Source organism: Melozone crissalis, unplaced genomic scaffold (assembly GCF_028551555.1).
Source record: "Melozone crissalis strain CALT ecotype California unplaced genomic scaffold, PUWL_Pcris_2 ptg000041l_1, whole genome shotgun sequence".
Classification (NCBI taxonomy): Eukaryota; Metazoa; Chordata; class Aves; order Passeriformes; family Passerellidae; genus Melozone; species Melozone crissalis.
The window spans coordinates 5,011,574-5,037,043 of record NW_026535819.1 but is presented as its reverse complement, the minus strand read 5'-3'; the positions used below and the strand labels follow the sequence as shown (position 1 = coordinate 5,037,043).

General features: G+C 58.9%; 1 protein-coding gene across 1 annotated transcript in view; it reads left to right on the top strand.

The window, feature by feature from the left end:
- Positions 1 to 5,953: 5,953 nt before the first annotated feature.
- HMCN2 (hemicentin 2) overlaps positions 5,954 to 25,470 on the top strand; it is a 36,635-nt gene continuing 17,118 nt past the window's right edge. Inside the window, exons 1-39 of the mRNA XM_054284116.1 lie at positions 5,954 to 6,207; positions 7,085 to 7,155; positions 7,961 to 8,119; positions 8,259 to 8,381; positions 8,474 to 8,645; positions 8,975 to 9,081; positions 9,304 to 9,424; positions 9,514 to 9,786; positions 9,912 to 10,056; positions 10,323 to 10,444; positions 10,532 to 10,804; positions 10,882 to 11,023; positions 11,590 to 11,717; positions 12,404 to 12,517; positions 12,630 to 12,779; positions 13,371 to 13,565; positions 13,764 to 13,859; positions 14,203 to 14,327; positions 14,652 to 14,796; positions 14,918 to 15,030; positions 15,244 to 15,400; positions 15,574 to 15,736; positions 17,388 to 17,515; positions 17,624 to 17,732; positions 17,949 to 18,118; positions 18,659 to 18,754; positions 18,842 to 19,018; positions 19,983 to 20,102; positions 20,266 to 20,427; positions 20,637 to 20,912; positions 21,420 to 21,587; positions 21,732 to 21,845; positions 22,021 to 22,107; positions 22,617 to 22,802; positions 23,187 to 23,354; positions 23,733 to 23,846; positions 23,959 to 24,101; positions 24,294 to 24,444; positions 24,668 to 24,886. Coding sequence (XP_054140091.1) covers positions 5,979 to 6,207; positions 7,085 to 7,155; positions 7,961 to 8,119; positions 8,259 to 8,381; positions 8,474 to 8,645; positions 8,975 to 9,081; positions 9,304 to 9,424; positions 9,514 to 9,786; positions 9,912 to 10,056; positions 10,323 to 10,444; positions 10,532 to 10,804; positions 10,882 to 11,023; positions 11,590 to 11,717; positions 12,404 to 12,517; positions 12,630 to 12,779; positions 13,371 to 13,565; positions 13,764 to 13,859; positions 14,203 to 14,327; positions 14,652 to 14,796; positions 14,918 to 15,030; positions 15,244 to 15,400; positions 15,574 to 15,736; positions 17,388 to 17,515; positions 17,624 to 17,732; positions 17,949 to 18,118; positions 18,659 to 18,754; positions 18,842 to 19,018; positions 19,983 to 20,102; positions 20,266 to 20,427; positions 20,637 to 20,912; positions 21,420 to 21,587; positions 21,732 to 21,845; positions 22,021 to 22,107; positions 22,617 to 22,802; positions 23,187 to 23,354; positions 23,733 to 23,846; positions 23,959 to 24,101; positions 24,294 to 24,444; positions 24,668 to 24,886 — 5,911 coding nt within the window. The 5' untranslated portion in view covers positions 5,954 to 5,978. The remainder of the gene's footprint in view (positions 6,208 to 7,084; positions 7,156 to 7,960; positions 8,120 to 8,258; positions 8,382 to 8,473; positions 8,646 to 8,974; positions 9,082 to 9,303; positions 9,425 to 9,513; positions 9,787 to 9,911; positions 10,057 to 10,322; positions 10,445 to 10,531; positions 10,805 to 10,881; positions 11,024 to 11,589; positions 11,718 to 12,403; positions 12,518 to 12,629; positions 12,780 to 13,370; positions 13,566 to 13,763; positions 13,860 to 14,202; positions 14,328 to 14,651; positions 14,797 to 14,917; positions 15,031 to 15,243; positions 15,401 to 15,573; positions 15,737 to 17,387; positions 17,516 to 17,623; positions 17,733 to 17,948; positions 18,119 to 18,658; positions 18,755 to 18,841; positions 19,019 to 19,982; positions 20,103 to 20,265; positions 20,428 to 20,636; positions 20,913 to 21,419; positions 21,588 to 21,731; positions 21,846 to 22,020; positions 22,108 to 22,616; positions 22,803 to 23,186; positions 23,355 to 23,732; positions 23,847 to 23,958; positions 24,102 to 24,293; positions 24,445 to 24,667; positions 24,887 to 25,470) is intronic.

Genomic DNA, 25,470 nt, shown 5'->3' with positions numbered 1-25,470 from the left:
CAAGGAGTGCCCTCAAAGCGCGAGCTCAGCCCTCTCCGCGCTCCGAACCAGCCGCTGCCATCGCCAAACTCCGCTTTTCCCGAGCGCTCCCCGCGCCAGCGCCTGGTCTGGGCGGCAGCGCGGAGCTCGGGGAGCGCTGGGGCATCGCCCCCTCCGAGCCCCTCTGCCCCCTTTGCCCACATCTCCGGATGGCACCGCGGATGCGCTGGCGGGGAGGAGCCCCAAGGTACCGGGGACGGCCGGGGAGGCACCGACGGCCATGGGGGACAGAGTCCTGGCGTCACCCGCGACGCCGCTGGCAGCCCGGCTCGGCTCACTAGGGATATATATTATATTATTATTTTATTTTTTTCTGGTGAGACAGTATTGTGCTTTTTTTTTTTGGTTTGGTTTTGTTTTGTTGGTTTTTTTGGGTTTTTTTTTCCCCCCCTTCTGGTGGAAAAAAAAGTGAGGCTTTTTTTTATATGCCTATCTCGACGATCGATATCCTTATTTATTTGTTGTAAATGTTGCTGCTGTGTTTTGTCTCTCGTGTGTGTGTGTCCACCCACCCAGGTGAGGATTTGTAAGGTTTACATGCTCGTACACTATTGCGGGGACCCGGGAGCCTGCAATAACAATGAAGCCAAAAATCTGCCTTCCCCCTGTCCTCCCACCCCTCACATCCCGAGCTCCGTGGGCTGGCTGCTGTTTGGAGGGGATGCTGTAGCTTCTTTTCCTCTCCCCGTTCCCCTGTTCCCTGCATTTTCCTGTTCACCCTCTGGGGGCTCAGTGAGGGCTCACTCAGCCCAAACTCTGAGCAGACCAAGCTCCATCCCTCAGCTGGGCAGGGTGAGGAAACTGCTGGGCACCAGAACATCCCTGTTTCCTTCATTCCCTTCATTTTCTCACTGCATGAAAAAGTATTAACGGAGCCCAGGGCTGGGTTTTGCTTTCAGGCAGATTCCTTTGCTGTGTTCTGCTTTGCAAATGGTGGGAAGGTGTTTGGTGGTGGCTGTGAAGCATCCTGTGTGCTGGAGGGGCAGCTTTGCTCTGTCTGGCTGGGACAGGGTGACAGGGGAGTGCCAGGCTGGGCTGAGCACAGCTCAGGGTGCTCCTCACCCCACCACTCCCATAGCACGTGGGAGGATTTGCTGTGACCCCAAATGGAGCTGCTTGTGTCCACCTTGGAGGAGGCAAAGGGCTGGGAATTTACACCTGGGGACACTGAGCTGCAGCCTCAGGCCTGCAGGGCCCCTCCAAACTCCATCAGCACCCAGCTCCCCTCTGGGATGTGCCCCCAGCTCAGCCCGCACCGTGGGGCACAGTTGGCATCTCTGCTGGAGGAACGGAAATTTGTGAAAAGGAGAGCTGTGCATTCCCTCAGGAGCAGAGTGCAAGAAGCCTCCGGGACCCCTGAAGCCACCCTGGGGCCTCCCCCTCCCATCTCTGGCCCAGCTGATGGCAGCAGCACCTTCCCACCCAGCTGTGTCCCAGCTGCTGTGGCTGAGCCCAGACACAGGACTGTCCCCTGGCAGGGAGAGGTGACATCTGCCTGTGGGGGACAGTGTGACAGTGTCTCACCATGCAGGGGACAAGGTGGTGCCTCCCTGAGTCCTCCTGGCATGGCAGGGACAGGTGTCCCAGCCAAGGGGTGCTGGTTCTTCACCGAGCAGCCCCACTCCCCAGCTTTGGGATTTTGTGCTTGTGGAACTTCTTGATGCCCATAAAAACCACCTTTCCCATCCCCAAGGAGACTGACCTCACATCCACGTGCAATATTTCTGCCTCTGCTGCAGTTCCTGCCCTGAGGATGCCCCTGTTTCACTGTGGGGGTGCTTCTGGAGGGGTCCCTCACTCACTCCCATGGAAACCTCCTTCTCCTTGTTGCTCTGTGGCCAAAATGCAACTCTCTGGGGTAGGTTTTTGCAGTGCCTGCAACTTGTTGAATGCTCATCTGCCAGCCTGGTCCCCTCCTGGTGCCAATCAATGTTCCCAATGAATGTGACACTGCTGTAATCACCTCTGCTGATGAATGATGGCCCCTGCCACGTTTGACAGAGTTCCCAGGCAAAGACAAACCTTGTTCACTCTGACACTGTTCCCCTGGAAAGCTTTCAATTTTTGGAGGACCTGTCATGGGTTGAGCTCCATGAGTGCCCACAGATGTGGGATCAGCCCTGCCAGGGCTCTTAGCACACTGCATTTTGCCCCAGTGTTCCCCCTTGGTTGTGGATTTGGGACCCTGGCTTGGATGCTCCTTGTCCCACTTTTGGGGTGCACTGAGGGCTCCCAATTCCTCCTGACCACCACCTGGATCTGCAGTGTCTTGGTATCACTGAGAATAAGGCTTGGAGCATCTCGTGCTTGGAAATGTTGGCCTTAACCTCCTCGTGCCTCAGTTTCCCCTCAGTGGAGTGGCTGGGGTGAGCCCTCCCCTCTGAAAGCAGTGTGGGGTCTGTGCTGGGTATGGCTCAGGGCTGTGGGCACGGGGCTTGGCAGGACCCACCGGGCACTGCAGGACAGCAGGAGCAGTGCAGGGAACGCTGGGTTTGTCAGTGGGTCTGTAATCCCAGCCTTGTCTTACACCTGCTCACGATGGAACAGGCAGCAAGCCCTGGTTTGTCTCTGTTTGTGCTCGGGTTCCTGGTGCCTGTCCCAAATAGGGCCCTGGCCATGGGGAGGGGGCCCCAGCACAGCCAGGCAGAGGTGAGGCTCCAGCCCTGGTCACTGTGGCATGTGCCCCCCTCTCATTTGTCCCTGTCAGTGTTGCCCCATTAAATGCCATGTTTGTACTTTCCTTTCTTTTCACTTTTCTGTCTGTGTGCTGACTGTTGCTGCTTTGTGTCCGTCTTTCCTTGAGCTCTGGGGCTGGGCTGGGCTGAGCTGTTTCCCCCAGGAGCAAGAACGTGGGAGGGGGCTCTGGGGGCAGATTCCCCCCTGCCCTCTCCTCACAGCACAAACCAGGACCCAGGAGAGAGAGAAGAGAAGGGTTTTTCCCTTAATTTAATTAATGCAATTTCTAATGAGACCAGGCTGGTCCCAGGAGCGCTCTCCACTGGATTGGTGCAGGGGGGTGTTTGCTCATGGGGGACCCCAGACCCTGTTTGTGCCAGGTGCCAGCTGCATCTCACCCTCCCTCACAGGAGCCTGGTGGTTCTTCCTGTGCCACCAGGACACCCCATTCCTGTGGGATGGGAGGATCCCAGCCCAGATCACTGCTCCTCACTGGGATGCAGCTCCCAGAGGTGGAATTGTCCTGGGGTTTTGGGATCTGGGTTTGAGCCCCTCTTGGAGCAGGGCCAGGCATGGCGTGGGGGCAGCTGAAATCAGTGGCAGAGCTGCCCCCTTGCCATGTATTTAGGGTATTTAGGGCTGGGGGTCATTTGGGTGGGCTCACTGTCCCCATCCAGGGAGGAGATTTAGTGAGAGCATCTTTCACCTGTCCTCCCCAAGGGCATTGGAGGGGAGGGTCTGGCTGGGACAGAAACAAGGGCTGAGGGCAAAGCAGGGAGCTGATGGCCCCATCAGTGCACAGTTTTGGGGTCTCAGTTCCACATTTCAGCCCTGCCTATTCCAGCAGCGCTGCAGCAAAACCATCCTTCCCTTCTCTCTCTGCTCCCCTGGCCACCAGCCCTGGGCTGGGTGCCCTGTGCCACTGCCCAGGGGGTGGCAGAGCCCTGGGCTGGGAAGCAGCAGCTCCAGCAAAGAGCCTTGTTTGTGGAGATGAAGCCTGTGTGTGTCTCGGCTTGCATGCCCCGCTGCGTTGTCTTGAGATGAATTCAAGAGCAAACCAAGCAAATGAAACAGTTTAATAACAGAACAAAACAAAACCCAGGAACTTTGTGACAGTGGAAATAAAAGCTTAATGACAGTAACAAAGTGGCAGTGCTTTGTGATGTGCTGTGGGATATGGGGGGGATCATGGGGGTCCCCAAAGATGCCCTGGCACCCGGTGGGGCTGGGGGTGCCACTGTCCTGTGTCCCAAGCCCAGGGCAGTGATGGCACCAGCACAGGTGTAAATGGGGATGCCCTGAGCTCTGTGGGCAGGCACTGTGCCCACACTGTGATGAGCTGCCAGGAATCAGCTCCAGGCATCCCATACAGGGCTCTTCCCACCTCCTTTTACCCAGACACAGCTTTCCCTGCTGGGTCCCATTCTCACACAGTGCCTGCACCCCTTTTTCTTTGTGCAATAAAGACACAGCCATGTGCCCATGGGCTCTGTCCCTGTCCCCTCTGAGCCCCCTCACTGATGCAGCGGGCTGGGAGCCATTGGGTCACTGTTGGCACACAGTGCCTGCAGAGGAATCTTGATACAAATATTCCACAATCGTGTCCCAGTGCCTGGCGGTGCCCCTTGGCAGCCCCCTGCTCCTGGCAGGGCTCTCAGGGGGCTCACAGCCTCTCACGTGCAGCCTTGGCCATTCTGCTGTGCCAGCTCTCCTGGAAACGAGCCCTGCCAGGCCTCCCTGGCAGCCACAGCCCCGTGTCTGCTCCCCTAACGAGGCTGGTGACTAATTGTTCTCAGGAGGCCGGAGGAGATGCCCTAATGGTCTGAACAAGGGGGCTGTGTTTGTGCAGGGGGCTTTGTGCAGGGGTGCTTTGTGCCAGCGCATGGTGGGAGCTCCCAGGGATTCCTCCCCTGTGCCATGGGCTGGGCAGGGGCAGGCACAGGCTCCAAACCACGCTGGTCACCCAGAGCTGTGCCTTAACCCCCAGCAGGGAAGGGGTTAAAGCCCAGCTAACAGGTGGGACTGGGAGCACTGGTGGGTGTGGGAAGGGCTGGCTGGGATTAATTTGGTGAGGAGGAGAAGCTGTTGGGTGTTGTTTGTGCCAGCAGTGCAGGATGGAGCTGGCATGCAGGCTGGGGATGCTCCAAGGTAGGTTTGGTGCACTGTGGGGCTGGGAGTGCAAACTCTGGGGGCGTGCAAGCGCTGGTTGTGGGACAGGAGGGGAACAGGCCACTGGCACAGCCCCAGGGGCAGAAGTGTCATTGTCCTGCTCTGAAGGGGATTTCCTTGCCTGCTCTGAGGTTGAGCTGGGGATAAAGAAATGCACAGGGCGGCCCCACTGTTCTGTGTGTGGGTTTTGAGATGGGTGATCCCCAAGTGTGGGTTTTAAGGTGGGTGATCCCCAAGTGGGGGTTTTGAGACGGGTGATCTCCAAGGTCCCCCATCTCCTGTGCCTGGGAGGAGCAGGGCTACCGTGGGGGTGCAGGAGGTGCATGCCCAGCCTCACCTGTAGCGGGCGTTTGGCCGTGGCTGTGCCCTGGCTGCGCTGCGGGGGAGTTGAGCAAGAGCAGAGCATCCCAGCGGAGCAGCGTGAGCTCAGCGCTGCCGGCCCCGGCCAAGGGCTGCCTGCCCCAGCCCAGCCCAGCCCTGGCCCGGCTCTGTCTGTGCTCTGCGGGCTCTTTGCTCCCTGTCCGTGGGGTGGCTGCGTGGCTGAGCCCCCACAGAGCCCCCTGACCCCCGAGCCCCCTCGCAGACCCCCCATTCCAGGGCTCTTTGCCCAGAAAGGGGGAGTTTGGGTCCTTTCACAGCTGCCTCTCCCCCGCTGGGGTTTGGCAGGGTTTCCTCACAGGTGCTCAGCTGTGACCCCCGTGTCCTCCCCTAACCCCAGCAGAGCAGGGTCTCTCTGAGCCAGGGGGTCAGGGCAGCGTTTCTGACAATCCCGTGGGCTGCAGGCTCTGCTTCCCAACCCCTGTATCCCCATCCCTCTTCCCTCCAACTCCCACCCACCTCCCCGCCGCGTCGCTGGCTCCAAAATTCCGCTTTTTCCTCCCTCCCTCGCTCGCTGCTCCCTGCCAGAAGCTGAGCGCTGGAGGAGCAGGTCCGCAGCTGCGGAGGGCTGGGCGTTCCCCGCCCGGGTCCCTTCGCTGTCCCCGCCGCGTGTGGCCCCTCGCACAGCGCGTCCCTCCCTCCCTGCTGCCGGACGGTCCCCGCGGCTCTGCGGGGACAGCGAGGGGCGCTCCCGACCCCTGAGCGTGTCCCCCGCCATGCCGCCCCACGGAGGGGCGTTGGTGGCTCTCTGCACGCTGCTGGCCCTCGGTGCGGCCGAGACACCCCCGGGATGGGCCACTCTGGCCTTCGTGTTCGATGTCACCGGCTCCATGTACGACGACCTGGTGCAGGTGATGGACGGCGCCTCCCGCATCCTGGAGCGGACGCGCAGCAGGAGCACCAAACCCATCAGCAACTACGCCCTGGTGCCCTTCCATGACCCAGGTAGGTCCGGGACAGGCTGAGGGTGTGTCCTGCCAGGTATGGGGCTGTAGGGAGCTGGGCTGGGTCTGTGTTTGAAGCCTGCACTTCACAAGTGCTTGCACTGCTCCTTCTCCCTGTTTTTAATGCCCTGGTGAGTGCTGTGGTGGGGATGGCACCTCAGCAGCTGGGCTGGGGCTCCTGTCCCCAAGCCATCCTGTGGGCACAGGGTGGGTTGTTTTTCTCTGTATTAAACCCGGGGGTGCTGACACTTTGTTGTGGGTGACTCTTCCCCTTCCATCCTGCTCCAATCTCCCTGGAGTAACCACGGGGGAATTTCTGTCCAACTCCACAACGAGCTTCCAGGTCACCTCAGTAAAAACACCACTTGCTAAGAGGCTTTGGTAACTTGCTGTGATACCAGAATCATTTCTTTCACCCCTACTTTTGTCCTATTTGTGTACACTCATGTAAGTGCAGCTACTCCCCAAAAAAGCTCTGGCCTCCTCCAAGGAGAGAGGGACCCAAGCTTTATTTTCAGCAGAAACACTGAGTTGAGTGAAGCCAGACAGGGAAGGAGGCAGAGGCAGTGAGTTGATTCCTGCATTGCTTTGCTGGGAGCCTCCCCAGTAGAAAAGGGCACAGGGTTTGCAGCTCATCCTGTCTGGGACCACCCAGCATGTCAGGAGAAATTCCTGGCTGTGGGAATAGTCTGCCAAAGCGATCACAGTGTGGGCACAGGGGCTGGTCTGCCCAAAGCCACCTCTCTGCTGGTGCCAAGCCAGGGTAGATGCTGGACCCTGAGTCTCACAGGTGCCAGGAGCACCAGCAGTGTGGGTGGCGTTGGAAGGAGCTGGTGCTGGGCTCAGGGGACTGAGTGGTGGCATCTGTGTGCTCACAGAGGTGGGACCTGTCACCCTCACCACGGACCCCCAGCTCTTCCAGCAGCGCCTGCGGGAGCTCCATGTCCAGGTAGGCAAACCCAGCCCCCATCCTTGGCACTGCATGGTGGGGGGTTCTGGGGGCAATCCCTGCATCCCCCACAGGTGTGATGGGGGTTCAGGCTGAGCCAGCCTGGCTGGGGGCTGCACACAGGGCTGGGGGTGGAGAGGATGGGTGATACTGGTGCTGTGCCCCAGAGTCCTGCAACAGGGCAGAGAATTCCCAGTCCACACCTCTTATGCTGATCCCAGAAGCGTTTGCACATACTCTCCATGGAACCAAAAATCTCTTCTACAACCACTGCCTGATAATTGAGTTTTTAATTTCTGTCTTTTTTATTATTATTATTTTAAATTACTTTGTCTGTTTTCTGCCAGCTGAAATGTTCCCCGGGAGCTTAATCCTGCTTTATCCATCCCCACTCTTGCCCTGCCTCCTGTGAATTGCTAAATCCCTGTGGCTTTTCCCTTCAGACGCAGCTGTTTTGGCAGGAACTGTCATGCTGAGGCTGCAAATGGGGACACAGCCATTTCCCAGCCCTTTGGGGTGCCAAGCCCTGGGAAGGTGGGAGCTGGTGCTTTCTGAGGCTTCCCTGGGCTGGCTGGCACAGATGTGCCCACTGAAGGTATCTGTGGGAAGCCAGTGGCTTCTGTGAGCATGGGTCCCCAGATGGGTGCTTTAATTAGTGAGGCAGGGCCGGGTCCGTGTGATCCTCAGCGTCCCTGCAGCTCCATCCCACTGTAAAATGGGGCTGTTCCTGGCCTTGAGCATCCCCCGGGGGGGATCCTGCCGGGTGTCCCGGTGCCTGTGCCACGTCCCCGCCTGTGTCCCCCAGGGCGGGGGGGACTGCCCGGAGATGAGCGTGGGTGCCATCAGGGTGGCCGTGGAGATCTCCCATCCCGGCTCCTTCATCTACGTCTTCTCGGATGCTCGGGCCAAGGACTACGAGCAGCAGGAGGAGCTGCTGCGGCTGCTGCAGCACAAGCAGAGCCAGGTGAGCGGCCCGGGCTCCTGCAGAGCCGCATCGCTGAAACACAGCCATAAAACCCCTGGCTGGGGGAATTCTGCACCCCTCGATGTCCTGGGGTGCTGGTGGATGCCAGCTGTGTCCCTGCCGTGGGTTGCTGTGGCAGGTGGTGTTTGTGCTCACCGGGGACTGCGGGGACAGGAGCCACCCCGGGTACCGCGTGTACGAGCGCATCGCCGCCACCAGCTCCGGGCAGATCTTCCACCTGGACAAGCAGCAGGTGACAGAGGTCAGTGGGGACACCTGGCCCCTTGTGCTGGAGTGAGGCTGTGCTGGCTGGGATGGGAGATCCGGGTTTAACCCTCCCCTGACTGCCTGCAGGTGCTGAAGTGGGTGGAAGAGGCCATCCAGGCTTCCAAGGTCCACCTGCTGTCCACGGACCACGAGGATGGTGGGGAGAAGACGTGGCAGGTCCCCTTTGATCCCAGCCTGAAGGAGGTCACCATCTCCCTGAGTGGGCCTGCCCCAGGGATCAGGGTCCAGGATCCAGCAGGTAGGAGCTTGGAGAGGGACAACAAGGTGGGGTTGGGGCTTTAGCCCCCACAAAGACCTCAGGTGAGGACAAGCAGCAAGGGGTTCACCAAACCCTGCCCTAAAACTCAAATGAAAAGGTGATGAGCTACAAAGTTCTCAGTGAACACCAGCACATCTCCCCGCTCCCCTCCCAGGCTGGCTTTGCCTCTGCCTTTGAGGGATTTCCCTGGCTGTGAGCTGTGATGGGCTCTGCACTGCCCTGAGCCCTGAGGGAGGTGATTCCCAGCTGCTGTAGGAGCCAGGGGATGCATCTGAGTTGCCCACTTGAGACATTAATTTCTGTTACAGGAAAGGTCCTGGAAAAAGGCCGAGGTCTGAAGGAGCTGCTCAGCATCCCCAACTCAGCCATGGTGGTGGCCCTGGAGCCCTACGAGCCAGGGATGTGGCTGGTCACGGTAGGCTGCTGGCAGACTGCACATCCCCTGCCTTTCCCTGATGATGTTTAGCTTGCCAGGCTTTTCCAGGTGCGGACTATCCCCATCCACCTCCAGCCAAGCAGTTAAAGTTGTGTGAGCAGGATAAAAGGGGCAGCTGCAACTTCTCCCTTCCCATCTCCTCTCCCTTCCCATCTCCTCTCCCTTCCCTCCCTCAGCGCTTGACTCTCAATCTGCTTCCAGACCCGGAGCAGCGGCCGCCACTCCCTGAGGATCACGGGCATCAGCAATGTTAATTTCCAAGCCAGTTTCTCCACGCAGCCGGAGTTTGACGCCGTCCAGCGCGGAGAGCGGCCGGTGCAGGGTGAGGGTGGTGCTGCCCGGGGCTGGGTGCCGCATTTGGGCGATTTGCAGCCGGGAATGTGGCTGGTGTTTTTTCCCTCCCCTTTGCAGGTCTGCCCATCTCTGTGCTGGTGAACTGCAGCGGTCTGAGGCCAGCTGGGCGCCTGCAGGAGATCGAGCTGTTCAACACCTCGGGCCATGTCCTGCTCTCGCTGCCCGTGCAGCCGCTCCTCAACTCCTCCTCTGGCCCCAGCGCGCAGCTCTGGGTGGGCTCGCCGCTCTGGGTGCCCCCGGGGGACTTTCTGCTGAAGGTGAAGGGTGAGGATGGCCAGGGCCACCCCCTGCACCGCCTCTCGGGGGTCACCTACACCAGCGTGGTCCCCGGTGAGTGCAGCCCGCGGGTGCTGAGCAGGGAGCAGAGGTTGCGGCGCTGCCTCTGCTGTGGTTTCTCCTTGGTCATCCTGCTTCCCAAGGGTGCTGTACATCTACACACCCCCAACCCCTTCCAGGTCTGCCCAAAGTGAACATCTCCAGCAATATCCAGGCTTACAGCCGTGAGCCACAGCTCATCTCCTGCTCTGCACGGAGTGAGATCCCTTTCCAGCTGCAGCTCAGCCGCGGCAGGAGGAAGCTTGTGGAAGAGCAGCTCTTCAGGTGAGCCTCTGGTATGGCCCAGTGAGCCCCAGGAGGGTCCCATGTGGGTCCCTGAGCTGTGCCAGATGAGGGGTTGCTTGTGCTGGTGAGTGCCTTCAGGTTCTGAGCATCCCAAGAGGAAAATCCCAAGGGACAGGTCCATGGCAAGTGGGGATGCACCTCTGCCTGACTCAGATGGAAAAAAAGCCCCAGGGAGTAGGACCAGGATGGTGGCACAGCATCCCAAGGTGGGAGTGATCCATATTTTCATCTCTCCCTTTTTGCAGGATTTCAGGGAACATCAGCTGGTTGATCCCTGCAGTGTCTGAGGGTGATGAAGGCTTTTATGAGTGCACGGCCACGAGCAAGGTCGGCGTGTCCCGGGCCCGTGCCTACCTCTCTGTCTCAGGTGGGGGCTGCTTGTGCCAAGCCTTGGAGCCCTTCCCATGGCTGGGCACGGGCTCCTTTCACCCAGGCATCCATCCCCTGTTTGCAGAGCCACCACCACGTCTCATCACCCCGGGCAACATCACGGCTTCACCGGGCCAGGACGTGGTGATGTCCTGTGTGGTGCTGGGGGACGTGCCCTACAACCTGACCTGGAGCTGGGATGGGAAGGTGGCACAGCCAGGGGCTGGCAGGGCCCGGCTGCTGCAGAACAGCTCCCTGGAGATCAGCCACGTGCAGCCAGGGGACGGGGGCCTGTACGAGTGCGTGGCACAGAGCGCCGGTGGCACTGCCACTGCCTCGCTGTGGCTCTTCATCCAGGGTGGGTTGTGCCCCTGTGTGGGACCCTGCCCCATGGTGATGGCACCTGGAGGCTGAGCCCTGCTCCCACCCGTGCAGAGGCGCCCTGGGTGAAGGTGGACCCCAGTCCCCGGCGCTTCAGGAGGGGCCAGGAGCTGAGGCTGAACTGCACGGCTGGGGGGCACCCCCAGCCCCAAACCACCTGGAGGCACTGGGGCTGGCCTCTGCAGCAGGATGAGAGGTAACCCTGGGGAGCCAGGAGCCTCCATCCTGGTGTCCCACAGGGATGGGGCTCCCTTGCAGGGATGTGTGAGGTGAGGGAGGGAGGCCTGGGGCTGTCATAGCTCTGGGAAGAGGCAGGCATTGCAGAATCCCAGCCCCTGCTCCTGAGATGCTTGGCATGCTGCTGGCCTTAATTTCCTATATTTATTTTTAAGCTGTCCTGCCTTATCCAGGTCACTGTCCCCACTTTGCACACCTGGTGTGAGCTCAGGTCTCAAAATACACCTTGTACTTCTCCTTAATTTCTGCTGCTTTTTGCCTTTCAACTCCTGCCTGTGTCGGGCTGTGAGTGCAGGGGTTCACTTTGGGGAAGGCTTTTGGGCTTTTGAGATGAAAAAGCCCAATTCTCAGTGCTTTTCCCTGCTTCAAAGCAAAGTCCTTCCCTGCAGCAGCTGGCTCTGAGTGCTGACCCACATCCACCACATGCCCAGCATGGCCTGAAACCTGCTCATTTATATCCACACATTTTCCATCATCCCTGTTTCCACAGGGCTCCTTTCTCCCTTTCTCTCCCATTTGCTGCAGGGTTTTCAGTGATGCTGAGGGCACCCTGCACATCAGGTCTGCTGTCCCAGAGGATGCAGGGAATTACAGCTGCTATGCCAGCAGCACTCTGGGCTGGGATGAGCAAGTGGTCACCCTGGAGTTCACTGGTACTGGTGGCACACTGGGAATGGGGCTATGTGTGATAAAGGGTGTGATAAAGGGTGTTGGGATCAGCAGAATGGGAATGGGGCTGTGTGTGATGGAGGGTGTTGGGCACAGCACACAGGGAACAGGGCTGTGTGTGATGGAGGGAATTGGGGGTCAGTACAGTGGGAATGGGGCTGTGAGTGATGGAGGGAGTTGAAGTCAGCAGAATGGGAATGGGGCTGTGTGTAATAAAGGATATTGGTGTCAGCACACTGGGAATGGGGCTGTGTGTGATGGAGGGAATTGGGAACAGCACAGTGGGAATGGGGCTGAGTGTGATAAAAGGCATTGGGGGACAACCCATTGGGGATGGGGATGTGTGTGAAGGAGGGCATTTGGATCAGCACATTGGGAATGGGGCTGTGAGTGATAAAGGGTGTTGGGGGTCAGGACAGTGGGAATGGGGCTGTGAGTGATAAAAGGCATTGAGGGACAGCACAGTGGGAATGGGGCTGTGTGTGATGGAGGGAATTGGGGGTGAGCACAATGGAAATAGGGCTGAGTGTGATAAAGGGCATTGGGGATGGGGATGTGTGTGATAAAGGTGTTGGGGACTGCACCCAGCGCTCTGGGGTCCCCTTGGGCTGCATGGCACCGCACCCAGAGCAGCAGAGGGTGACCCAAGTCCCCTGTCCCCACGGCGCAGAGCCCCCTGCCATCCTGGCAGTGACGCCCAGCCTGAAGGTGCTGGTGGGCGAGGATGTCACCCTCGAGTGCTGGGTGTCGGGGGCACCCCCACCCCAGATCGTGTGGTACAAAGGTGAGCCCGGGGGAGGGGGGGCGCACACCGGCACCCCTCCCCTGCCCCGCGGGGCCGCCCCCGTGGCTGTGACCCGGCAGGGACCCACAGGGTGTGGCGCTGGCTCCGGCAGGGCAGCAGGCGCTGGCCGCGTTCCCGGCGGGCGGCCCGCGGGCCGTGCTGCGGCTGCAGGCGGTGCGGGAGGAGGACGCGGGGCTCTACGGCTGCCGGGCCCTGGGCGAGGCGGGCACGGCCTGGGACAGCACCGTGCTGCGCGTGGGATGTGAGTGCTGCTGTGGGATGTGAGTCCCCCAGCCTCTTTCAGCCTCTTCCACAGCTCCCCTCTGTGCCTCAGCTCCCCTCTGCTGCTCTCCCAGGCTTCCCAGCAGGGAGGTGTTGGTGCCTGGCACAGGAATTCCAAGCTTTGGGACGATGCAGGAGGCTCACCAAGTGGGAAAAGACAAGGCAGTTTTTATTGCACGGGGACATGAGGGTTTAGGATGCAAAGTGCATTCAGCGGGATTAGGCAGAGGTGGGGGCTGACTTCTGTGTGTGTGAAAATCTTTTGCTGGAGGTAGAAGGGATGAAAGAGCACGAGGAGGAGGAGGAAAGGCTCTGTGTTGAGGGCAGCAGGGTTTAAAGCAGTTAAAGATGGAAAAGTGCATGTTGTTTTGCTGAGCCGAGGATTGATGAGTGTAACTGGAAGAGGTGGAAACAGCAAAGGCTCTGACAGCTTTGGAAAAGCACCAAATGTGGGTCTTGTACCTTGTCAGGGCACCCAGCTCATTGGTTTTGCAGCCCCATCCCTTCTCCAGGCTCAGCCGTGGGGATGCTGGGCCTGCCTGAGCCCTCTCTCTGCTGCTCTCTCTTCCAGCTGCCCCTCACTTTCCCGAGCCCCTGGGCGACCTGGAGGTCCAGGTTGGGGACAGAGTGAGCCTGCCATGCCGTGTGGAGGGATCTCCCCTGCCCCAGGTCACCTGGAGCCGGCAGGACGGGAAGCCTGTGGTGGGCTGGCAGGGCCCACAGGAGGTTTCCAGCCAGCTGGAGACTGCCCAGCTCCTCATTGACAGTAAGAGCTGAGTGTGCACGCATTTATTTGTATTGTTAACTCGTGCAAGGTGTGCAGCAACAGCCTGCAAGAATCCCGCTCTGAGGGGTCTGTCCCCACTGGAGATGGGATGGGGCAGGGGAGGGTGGTCCCTGCCTTGGAGCTGGCTCAGGGCTCTCCAGCCCCACCAGGCTGAGGCTTCTCCCCACTGTGCTCCAGGTGCCTCGCTGGATGACCAAGCCGTCTACATCTGTGAAGCCCAGAATGAATTTGGGAAGATCCAGGCAGAGGTCAAGCTCACAGTCACGGGACAGGGTTTGTGTTCCTGTGCTTTGGTCGTGAGTCCATCCCAGAGTGCTGGCAGGGGTGAGGGCAGAGAGCAGAGCAGGTCTCTGGTCCGGAGCTGGCCACAGTGAACACTCAGAGACCCCAGGGCAGGATTGGGCAATGCCCTTCCAAGCCCTCTTTGGCTTCATGAGCTGCCATGGACCCACACTGCAGTGAATATCCCCAAATCCCTGGGGAGTGGAATCAGAGCTGGTTTATGCTGAGCCAGGATCCAGACCTTGGGAGAAAGCTGATCTACCTCCATTCTCCTGAGTGCTCCTGCCCAGTTTATCACTGATTAATGCTGGTTCCCTTTCCCCTCTTCGAACAGCCCCAGAAATAGCCCTTGCATCCCCTGTGGTCAGTGTGCTGCCAGGCCAGCCCGTGTCCCTGCCCTGTGTGATCCTGGCTGGGAGCCCCTTCCCCGCCCGCCGCTGGCTCAAGGATGGGCACATGGTGAGGATTCCATGCCTGCTGGCACCCTGGCTGGGTGGGTGGGCACCTGCCCCTTGAGGGGGCTTCACTGCAGCATGGGTCCCCCAGCCTTTGGGGTGAAAGCTGCCGGTGAAGGAATCCAACAGAGCGTTTGTGTTGGGAAGGCACCGTGGGTTTACCTCAAGGACTCGTTTGGGGAAGGCTTTTGGACTTTTAAGATGGAAAATCCTAATTCTCAGTGCTTTTTGGTGAAAGAATCCTTTCTGGATGTGCCCCAGAGATGCAGGGATGTGCTGGTGTTTCACCCTGCCACCTGTCCTGATTCCTGCTCTCCCCCATGTCCAGGTAGCCCCCGGTGGCCGCTATTCCATGCGGGCTGACGGGAGCCTGCACGTGGAGCAGGTGTCCCAGGGGGATGCAGGAACCTTCACCTGTGAGGTGAGCAACGCCCTGGGCTCGCACAGGCAGGACGTGGCCCTGGTCATCCACGGTGAGTGACAGGGAGCTGGGTGTCCCTGCTGGCAGTGACACGGGGCAGTGCTCTCTGTGCTCTGCTCCCTGTGCTGGACGTGGCCCTGGCCATGCAGGATGAGGTTTCTCTTCCTTCCCAGCTCCTCCCAGCATCGAGCCTGGCCCTGTTCTGGTCACTGCCACCGAGGGAGCTGCTGTCACCCTGCAATGCAATGCCACCGGCGTGCCACCCCCCACTGTCACCTGGGCCAAGGTAGGGGACAGGACAGGGGGCTGTGTGCCCCTGCGAGCCCAGCTGAGGCCACCCTTGGGTTCAGGGAGATGTGTTTGAAGGGTGTAGCTCTCCAGAGTGGCTGTGGCTGCCTGGGGAGGTGCCACCAAGTGCCCTGGGGAGCTGCGACCAGATCGTGCCCAGAGCTCTCTTCTTGCCTTTGGGATGATCATGGGAGAATCTCTTCCCCTGCAGGGCACAGAGCCCATTTCACCGAGCCCACACTACCATCTCGACCCCAATGGGACCCTCCTGATCCCTTCATCGTCCCCTGGGGATGCTGGCACCTACTTCTGCACAGCCACCAACGCAGCAGGGTTCTCCAGCCGGGAGATGCAGCTCTCCATCAGCAGTGAGTGCTCAGGACAGCTCCACTGGGGACTGGCAGGGAGAGAGAATGACCTGGGAGCACTCCTGGCTTCCTTGGAGCACCAATCCAGGTGCCAGATGGGTTTGGAGGATGGCAAGAGGAGCAGTGAGGGCTCTGAAGTGTCCCTGCACCAGCTGTGCTCTCTCTCCATGCAGCAAAGCCCAGGATCAGCGTGAATGGATCACAGACAGCAGAGCCTGTGCCCATCCTGGCAGTGCTGGGGCAGGAGACCACCCTGCCCTGCGAGGCCCAAGGGGTCCCCCCTCCCCTGGTGGTGTGGAGCCGGGAGCCCCAGCCCCTGGCCAGCACCAGCACCAGGTAAGGAGGGCTCTGGGTGCTGGGGCCACCATCTCCTGGGGTTTTGTGTCCCTTCAGGTCCATGCAGGGACTGGGGTGCTTGGCAGAGGGATGTGAAGGGCACCCCTGGCATGCTGTGGGCAGTGCAGGAGCTGAGGCAGTGAGCAGGGCTGCGTTGGCTCTGCTCTCCTTGGAGAGCACCAGGCTTTTCTTCCACCTTCCAAACATCTGGGACCGAGCAGCTGCTTCCCATCACTCATGTGCCTACCCTGGACGTGGGGCTGGGAAGGAAAGGCAGCTCCAGTGCAGCTCCTCAGCCTGCTGTCTGTCTGTCTGTCTGCCTTCCTGCACATTCCTGCCTGGTGCTGTCACAAGGTCAAGGATGTGCCTGGGGATGGTGGATCCCTGTGGGAAGTGTTGGAGCAGGGCCTGATGCTTCTTGGGACGAGGTTTGGCGCAAACACAGTTTTTAGCCCAGCAGTGGCTTTGTCTGCCCTGGGATGGGGGTTTTAGGCCAGTTTTGTTCCAGTGAGTGACTTCTGGAGGGGCAAATCAATTTGTTGATGGTGTTGAAGCTGATGACAGCCATGAGACAGTCAGTTTGTGTGATTTGATGGGTGAGGGTAAACTCATATCCAACCATTCTTTGGGTTAGCTGGTGTCTTGGTCTTCCAATGCTTTCCCCAAAAGTTGGCACCATGTTGAAAGGGATCCCTAAAGCCACAGGTCCTGATCTTGGGGTTAAACACTTCTTACCTGTCCCTGAGGATTGCTGTGGCCTGGGGAAGCAGGAAGGCATCTTGGTTTTGCTCTTCTTGGGGCATATATTGCCTTGCTGTTCATGTCTGGTTTGCCGTGGCTGCTCCTGGCTGTTCACACACCCTGTCCCTCTGTTTCTGCTCCCCCCATCTCAGCTGCCGTGTCCATGCTGGGTGATTGATGGGAGCACACCAGGAGGGATCCGCAGCCGTGGGCTGAGATGAGGTTATGTCTGTGGAGCACAGATGGGGCTGGCAGTGAGAGCATGGCCAGCTCCAGCTGCAGGGGCTGTGCTCTCGGGGGACCCTGGTCCTCCTGCATCCCCCTGGGCTCCTGTGCTGCCTCGTGCTGAGCTCGTGCAGGGGCTGAGCAAAGGGGATTGCCCCCATGGGCAGCTGTGCCACTGTGGTGGTGTTTGCAGGGGTCCCAGGATGGGGGAAGAGATGGGAATCTTGACTCTGCTTTAGAAGGCTGATTTATTATTATTTATATTAAAAGAAAATTATATATTAAAACTATACTAAAAGAATAGAAGAAAGGATTGCATCAGAAGGTTGGCAAGGAAAGGAAAAGAATGATAATAAAATTTTGTGACTGACCAGAGAGTTCAAGACAGCTGGGCTGTGATTGGCCATTAATTAAAAACAACTACATGAGACCAATCCAAGATGCACCTGTTGCATTCCACAGCAGCAAATAATTACTGTTTACATTTCATTTCTGAGGCTTCTCAGCTTCTCAAGAGAAAAATCTTAGCAAAAGTATTTTTCCGTAAATACATCTGTGACAGTGCCACCCTCTTTGAGTGGGAGGTGGCCACGGTGAGCTCTGAGCCCTCAGTCCTGCTCAGGGCTGGGTGATGGATGACATGGCTGTTTCTCCCATCCAGCTTTCCTGTTCCTTCTCCCCCAAGGTTCAGCGTCCTCCCTTCAGGATCCCTGCACCTGGCTGAGCCCCAGGTGACAGACAATGGCCTCTACACCTGCACGGCCACCAACGCTGCGGGGAGCGTCTCGCTCAGCTACAGCCTGCACGTGCAAGGTTCAAACACCCTCCCCGTGTGCCCCATAGCCCCCAAAGCCCTGGCTGTGTCACATCCCTGTGCCAGGGCCCGAGGGTGGGCACAGCCTGAGGTCCCCTCTCCCCCAGCTCCGCCCCAGCTGTGGATTGGTGATGGGGAGAGGCACCTGGCAGCTGTAGCCAACACCTCCCTGAGGATCCAGTGTCACACCAGGGGCATCCCCCCAGCCCAAATCCAGTGAGTGCTGCAGTGCTGAGCTCCCTGTGCCCCCAGGATGGGTGGTTGGGGTGTCCCTAAGGGTGGAGGCATCCATTCCTTCTCCTTGTCCCTGGTATCCTCTGCTGGCACTGCCAGTCCCATTCCAGGGGACAAGGGGACAGCCCTTGCTGCCAGCACCCCGTTGGTGTGCAGAGACAGGGTGTGGGTGGTTGCTGCCTGTCCCCTTGCCCGCAGGTGGCTGAAGGATGGGCACCCTCTGGACGGGCAGGATGGCGTGGAGGTGTCCCAGGATGGTGGCACTCTGCTGCTCACACGAGTGGGGCTTGGCCACCAAGGGCTCTACGTGTGCCAGGGCAGCAGCTGGGCAGGGCTGGCCCAGGCAGAGGTGCAGGTTTCAGTGCATGGTGAGTGCAGGGTCTGCGGTGAGGGGGGCTGTCTATTCCATGTGTTGGGAAGAACGTGGCTGCCCAAAGGGGTGGGAGTTCTTGGCCCAGTTTTTGGTAGGTGCTGTGTCACTGGTTTGATCTCTTGGGATCTTGTCCTTTGTCAATGAAGCTGAGAGGTGATGGCATTGGCACCACAGTAAATCCCTGAGTGGTGTTTTCTCCTGGAGGGTCCTCCCCCAGCCCCATTTCCCCTCCACCAGCAGGATGTGGCTCTGAAGGTGCCAGGTGAGAAACCAGGCAGGGAGCAGAGATCCCTCCCTGGGAAGAATGGATGTCTCATCGTGGCAGGGACCAAACCTCTGGCTGGTTTGGGCAGCAGTGGTGGCACCATGGGGGGATGTGTCCCCTCCCAGAGCAGGGACCGGGCTGTGCCCCGGCTGATGCTGTGCCAGGCCTTGGTGTGTGCCAGGAGCCCTGGGAGAGCCTGGCTGTGCCCCGGGCCCTGCCCTGTGCTGGCTGCAGGCAGACAGAGCCGCTGACAGCGCCGCTGGGTTGCAGTGCCTCCCAACATCGAGCCCAGCGCGGTGGATCTGACCATCCCCGAGAACAGCTCAGCATCCCTGGAGTGCCTGGCCTCGGGGCTGCCCGCTCCCGGTGAGCCGATCCTGTCCTCAGCTCCTGCTCCTGAACCCCTGGGGCAGCAGTGCCGTTCCTCAAGCTCGGCTCCCTGCTTTCCTGCAGACATCGCCTGGTTCAAGGGGCAGGAGCGGCTCTGGGCCGGAGCGGGGCTGGCGCTGTCCGGGCACGGGAAGCGCCTGGAGCTGCCCCGAGCGCGGCTCTCCGATGCCGGCAGCTACCGCTGCGTGGCCTCCAACGCGGCCGGGCTGGCCGAGCTCCGCTACAGCCTGCGGGTCACCGGTGAGTGCAGCCGTGGGGGCTCCCCCTGGAATACCGTGTGGGACCGGTGGGGTTGGCCCAGCCCTCAGGATACATCCCTGGAGGACGGCTCATTTGCAATTCCACTCGTACAATCCCCAGATGATATCCTGGAAAGCCTTGGCCCCATGGATGGGTATTTCAAGGTCTCCAATACAGGGTCACCGACCCATCCTGTCCCTTTTGCACCCCGAGTGCCTGGTGATGTTTCTGTCCCACCTGCCTCAGTGGTGACTCCAAGACAGGCACTGGATGCTTTTTCTGCCTCGATCCAAGCATCCCTGCATCTTCCCAGACCACTCAGCCAGTCCACAGCCCCGGGGGCTGAGCCAGGCCCTGGCTTTTCCCAGGGATGCTCCAGCTGGTGGAAGTCCTGCAGGCAGGAGGCCAGGGCGTGGAGAAGATCCAGTTCTCCTGCTCTGGGCTTGTTCCTGCAATCTCTTCCCAGGGAAATGTTTGCACGTCTGCCGTCCTGGCTCGGGTGCATTGTTTGGGTTCTGCTGTTTTTGTTTTCCAAGGGTTTCTGGGTGTTGAGGCTTTTCTTCTCCAAACTGATGTCCCCCATGGGAAGGAGTTACCATTTTGCAGCCAGCTGTATTTATGAGCAGCTGAGAACATCACCCGATAATGGAAAGAGTTGGGTAACCTTCCCAGTGAGCAGGGCTGCCTAATAAGGTTGTGTCTGGCCAACCTGACCTTGGCTTGTTTGTGGGATGCTTGGTCATCCTCTGCTCTTGGCCACGTGCAATTAAAAGCATCCCTCGCTTGGCTGGAGAGACAAGATTATTGTTTGCACATGGAGCCAGGGCAAGGGATGTCACTGGGGTTTTGTGGCAGCCAGCAGGGCTGCAGGGGGTGTGAATCCAGCAGGATGGAGCTCCAGTGAGGAGTTGCCCCTCTCCTCTTGCCCAGTGCCATCACTGAGCTGCTCCTCTCATCCCTGCAGTGCCTCCATCGTTCTCCTCACGGGAGCCCGAGGCCGTGTCCGTGCTGGAGGGACAACCTGTCCAGCTGTCCTGCGAGTGCCACGGGACGCCCCTGCCCACCCTGAGCTGGTGGAAGGATGGTAGGGCCCTGTTCCTCAGCCTCATGTCTCTCCACATGGGTTCACCCAGCCATTGTTCTCCTTGAAGCAAGGAGCACTTGTTGTTGAGCAGAATCCAGGTTCTGGGTAGGGATTTGTCCTGCTGGGAGCCTGAGGGGAAGCTGCTGTCCCCTTCCCTGGGCAGGTGAGCCCCTCTCCAGCCAGCCAGGGAGCCCAAAGCTGGTGTCCCCAGGAGGGAACGTGGTGTACATGGAGAAGGTGCAGCTGCTGGACCAGGGGACGTACACCTGTGAGTGCAGGAACGCTGCTGGCAGCAGCAGCAAGGAGCATCACCTGGAGGTGCAAGGTGAGTGTGGGGCATCTGAGACCTGTGGGGGTGAGTGGATGTGCTGGAACTTCTCTCAATGCAAGGTCCAGCTGGATCCTAAAGCCATTTCCAGGTGCCTTGGATATTTTGGAAGGGATGCTGCTGCCTGGGTCAGCTTTGCCCCTCCATTTGTGCACAGATGTGGGAGCTGCTGCTCATCCTCTCCACCCCTGTCCCTCTGCCCACAGCACTGCCAAGGCTCCAGGGCAGCAGTAGCAGCACCCTGAGGAAGGTTTCTGTCATCGAGGGTGGTGAGACAGTTCTGGAGTGCGAGGCCATGGGCACAGCAGTGACGTGGGTGAAGGACGGGCAGCCCGTGGCTGCTGGGGATGGGCTCCTGCTCACGGAGCAGGGCAGGAGGCTGCACATCCCCAGGGCAGAGCTGGCCCATGCAGGATACTACACCTGCCTGGCTGCCAGCCCAGAGGGGCAGGAGCAGAGGGAGTTTGAAGTTGTGGTGCATGGTAAGGACGTGGGATGGGGCTGGTGGGTGAAGCAGGATGAGGAGGGTGGTGATGGGGAGTAACTTGATGTGCAGCAGGTGTTGGACAACCCAGCAAGTGGCAGGTCCCAGGGTTATGCTTCAGGAATAGCTGTAGAACTGTGTCCATCAGGCAGGAGTTCCTTTCCAGAGCCATCACAGCAGATCATCTCATATAAGGTCCTCTACTACTCATGGGTCAAGGTCACTTGATTTATAAAAACTCTGAGGTTGTGTGGCCATCCCAGTGTGAGCCTGTAAGTCTGGGCTCAGGTGAGTGGCACATCTTTGCTGTGGTCACCTGTCCCAAACACCTGTAGAGTCACCATCTCCAGGTGATGCTAATGGTCCTTCTGGGTTTGTGTCCTAAAGCTGTACAGAGCAAGAAGGTGGGAAAAACCAGATTCACCCAGTTCTCCCCTCCTTGCTTTGCTCCTTTGATGTCCTGCTTGCTTTGCAAATGGATGTCCATCTTCTTCTGCATCCCCAGTTCCCCCTGAGTTCATTCAAGGATCAGGATGGACAACCAATGTCAGCGTTTCCCTGCAAGGATCCCTGACCCTGACCTGTGAGGCCACTGGCATTCCCCAGCCCAGCGTCACCTGGTTCTGGGATGGCTCTCCCGTCACCCCCAGCGAGCACACACAGCTGCTTTCAGGTCAGAGGTCTGCTTTGGGAACGTGTTTTGCCCCAACATTGATGAGCTCAGACTCATGGTGGAGCTGCAGCCCCAGAGGAGCACAGTTGGGATGTGCTGGTGCCTGGATCAGATCCCTGAGCCCCCTCTGCTCTGTCCTTGCAGGGGGCTGGCTGCTCAGGCTCGCCCATGCTCGAGCCCAGGATGGTGGTCACTATTCCTGCCTGGCCAGCAACATAGCTGGGGAGGCCAGGAGGCATTTCTACGTGCAGGTCCTAGGTAAGGAGGGCTCTTCTGTCTGCTGCAGGATTCCTGCTGGTGTTTCAGAGCTCCACCCTAGCAGGAACAGACATGAGTTAAGACTGGACATGCTGGGTGTGCTGGAGCCCCTAGGATGTGAGCTCAGAGGCCAAGCTGGCCAGCTGCTGAAGTCCCTGGGGGCTTGTGTTCCCAGTTCCTCCCCACATTGAGGATGCAGATGAAGAAGACACCTTCAAGGTGCCCGAGGGCCACCCTGTCACCTGGTCCTGCCTGGCTTCAGGTGAGCATCGAGTGGGGAAGGGAGGTGGCATGAACAAGGAAACAAGGGGGCGATGGGGCTCAGGGGCAGACCCGAGTCTCACTTTGGGGTGTGGAACAAAGGGATGGCTCCAGACAGAGCCATGGAAACAGCTGAAATTCAGAGCTCTGCTGGGATGGTCCCTGGCTCTGCGCTTGTGCTGTCCGGGAAGCGCTGGGGAGGGGACGCCCACATGGGGAGCCTGTTCCACAGTGCGAGATCCAGTCTTTCCCAAATGGAGCTGAAACTCCTCTAATCTCATCTCTCCTTTAGTGATGGGAGTAATTAATCACCTCCCACTCAGGACAGTTCTCTTTCTTCTTGCTGGCTCATCCAGCAGCTTCTAAAATCCTGATCCAGGTCATGATAACTCTGATTTGGGATGATGTCTCTGCTCTCCAGAAAAGCTCTGACAGTGACCCCAGCCAGGCTGTGCTCACACATGGAAAAACTTCACACAAAGGCCAAAACCCATTTTCCATCCCTCACAGGCAGCCCACAACCCCAGATCACCTGGATGAAAGACAACCAGCCTCTCCCTGGCACCTTCTCTATCTCCCCTGATGGCTCCTTGTTCCACATCCCCCAAGCCTCCCTGGCCCATGCTGGTCTCTACTCCTGTGTGGCCTCCAACTCTGTGGCAAATCAGACCAAGAATTACCTGCTGGATGTTCTGGGTATGAGATGCCTTTGGATGGAGGCAGGGTCTCAGGTGTGAGCAGACTTTGTGGGTTTTAATGTAGGTGGGGAGGATCCCTTGGTCCTGCAGCCAAAGTGTGGCATGGAGCTGTCCCAGAGCCCTTGTGAGACCTCCTGGAGGAGCAGAAAGCAGCTGCTCAGTGCAGGATCCATCTGTGGTGGTGGCTTGTGGAAGGGGGGATGTGTCTCCTGGATCTCTGTGGTTTTGGAGGGCAGCAGGACGGGGCAGAGTCTGAAGTTGGCACAAACTGTGTCAATTCCAACTCCCTGAACTTGGATCGTGCTGTTTGGTAGGGGAGTGAAGCACTGGGAAGCCAAAGTGTGTGCCAGTGCTGATCTAACACCCAGCCACGTCTCTGCAGCCAGTCCCACCTCTGCTCAAGGTGCTGCTGCTGCAGAAGAGGTGACAGTGATCATCAACAACCCCATCTCCCTGCTCTGCGAGGCCCCGCCATACCCATCTCCCAACATCACCTGGCTCAAGGACCAGGTTCCTCTCCAAGCATCTGGAAATGTCCTCCTGCTCCCTGGTACTGCTGCTGTCCCCTGGCTCTGCATGGCTGTGGTGTCTCCTTGCTGTGCATGCCTTGGGGAGTGGGTGTGGGGCTTTTTCTTGGTCTGGCAGGGGTCCAGCACAGTGGGATGGTGAGAAATCCTCATCCTGCAGGACCTGAGGGCTCAGGGATCAGCTGGATGCTGCTCTTCCAAGTGCTGCATCCTCTGATAATAATGAGCCTCCTCAGTGCTTGTTTTTATAAGCCTGGGACTGGGCTCTAGGAGAGCATCAAGCCCCTTCCAGCCAGGCTTGCAGGTGCTCAGCAGGTCCCTGGAGATGCCTTCTGGTGCTGCATGGGGAGAGAGAGCTGTGGCTGCGAGCAGAACCCTCTCAGGATTCCCCCTTTGCCCAGGTGGCCACGGGCTGCAGATCCTGAATGCCCAGGAGGAGGACACGGGCACCTACAGCTGCATCGTGGCCAGTGAGGACGGGGAGGCTATGAAGAGCTATGCTGTGAAGGTCCTGGGTGAGGGAGCTCCCCAAATCCCTCCTAACTCCTGCAGTGACCCCACCACTGCAACCAGCCCAGCGCTGCTTCCTTCGGCTGCCTTTTGCTTCCCTTTGTCTTTCCCCACCAGTTCCTCCTTGGATTGCCAGAGAGGATCCTCTGGGGGAATTTGCTGTGAAGGAGGTGAAAGCCAGGGTGAACAGCACGGTGGTGCTGGAGTGTGAGACCTGGGCTGTGCCCCAGCCAACCATCCTCTGGTACAAGGACAAGCAGGTGAGGTCCAGCTGTGCCCAGGGAGGAGCTGCTGGGTTTGGGACTGTCCGGCTGTGACCAGAGAGGAGCTGCTGGGTTTGGGACTGCCCCAGCTGGATGGGAGAGGGAAAATACCCTTTACACAGCTGGCTGGGCTCTGCCCCACTCCTGGATGTGTAATCCTCCTCCTGCCCTTCTCTTTCTTTCCTTCAGCTTCTGGAAAGCTCTGAACACATCCAGATCCTCAGTGAGGGGCAGGTCCTCCAGATCTCAGCTGCTGGTGTCTCAGATTCGGGGCACTACACCTGTGTGGCCACCAATGCTGTGGGTGAAGATGACAGGGACTTCATTGTGCACGTCCAAGGTGAGCCCTGGGCAGAGCCAGCACCCAGAGCAGGGGTGTCTCAGCAAGGGCAGGGGGTCCTCAGGGTCACCTGTGGGATCACAGAAAGGTGAGCAGGAGAAAAAGTTTAAGCCTGCTGGCAAGCAACAAACATCTCCTGAGCTGCAGTGAGGGCGGATGCTGTGGGTGCACCTGGGGGTCAATGTCCCTGCTCCCCACAGCTGACCACAGCCTGTCCCCGCAGTGCCCCCCATCTTCCAGCAGCAAACGGGCCCCAAGGAAGCCCTTGAGATCTTCTATCGGGAGGAGGACCAGGATGGGGAGGTGACAGAGCACCGGCAGGCTGTCCTTGGCCAGCCCACCGCCCTCTACTGCGACACCAGTGCCATCCCACCCCCCCAGCTCACCTGGTACAAGGATGGGGAGCCCCTCTCCCCCGGCCTGGGGGTGCTGATGCTGCAAGGTAATGGGCAGAGGGTGTGAACCCCAACTCTGGGGGCTGGGGGTGGTCCTGCAACAGCCTTGGGGTTGAGAGCATCCACAGCATGGAGGAGGATGGAGCCTGTCCCCTTCCTGCCACCACACACGGCACCCCTGGTCTCGGGTTTTGGTTGTTCATTGCTGCCCCGAGATGTGCAGGATGTCTCTGTTTCAGCCCGCTCAGCTGAAGAACAAGTCAGAGCTCTTCAGTTTTCGGTCTTGAGGTTGTTTATTAATTCTTACCTATAAAATTTTCTTTCTGCCCAGCCAAGATCTGCTCAGCAGGGCAGCCACAGGCGCTCTGTGTTGTCCTTTTATACTACAAACTACGTATAACATATTTACACTTAATTCCCAATGTCTATCACCTATGTTAGACAGTTCATTTCTATTCTAAATATAACATATTTACAATTACTTTCCAATACCTATCACCTGTGTTAGACAGTGCACTTCTACTCTAAACCAATCCCAAAGTGCCAACATCACTGCAGAAAATGGAGAACAAGAAGGAGAAAGGCTGGACACGCCCAAGTTCCTCCATCTTGTCCCCATAACCCCCACACC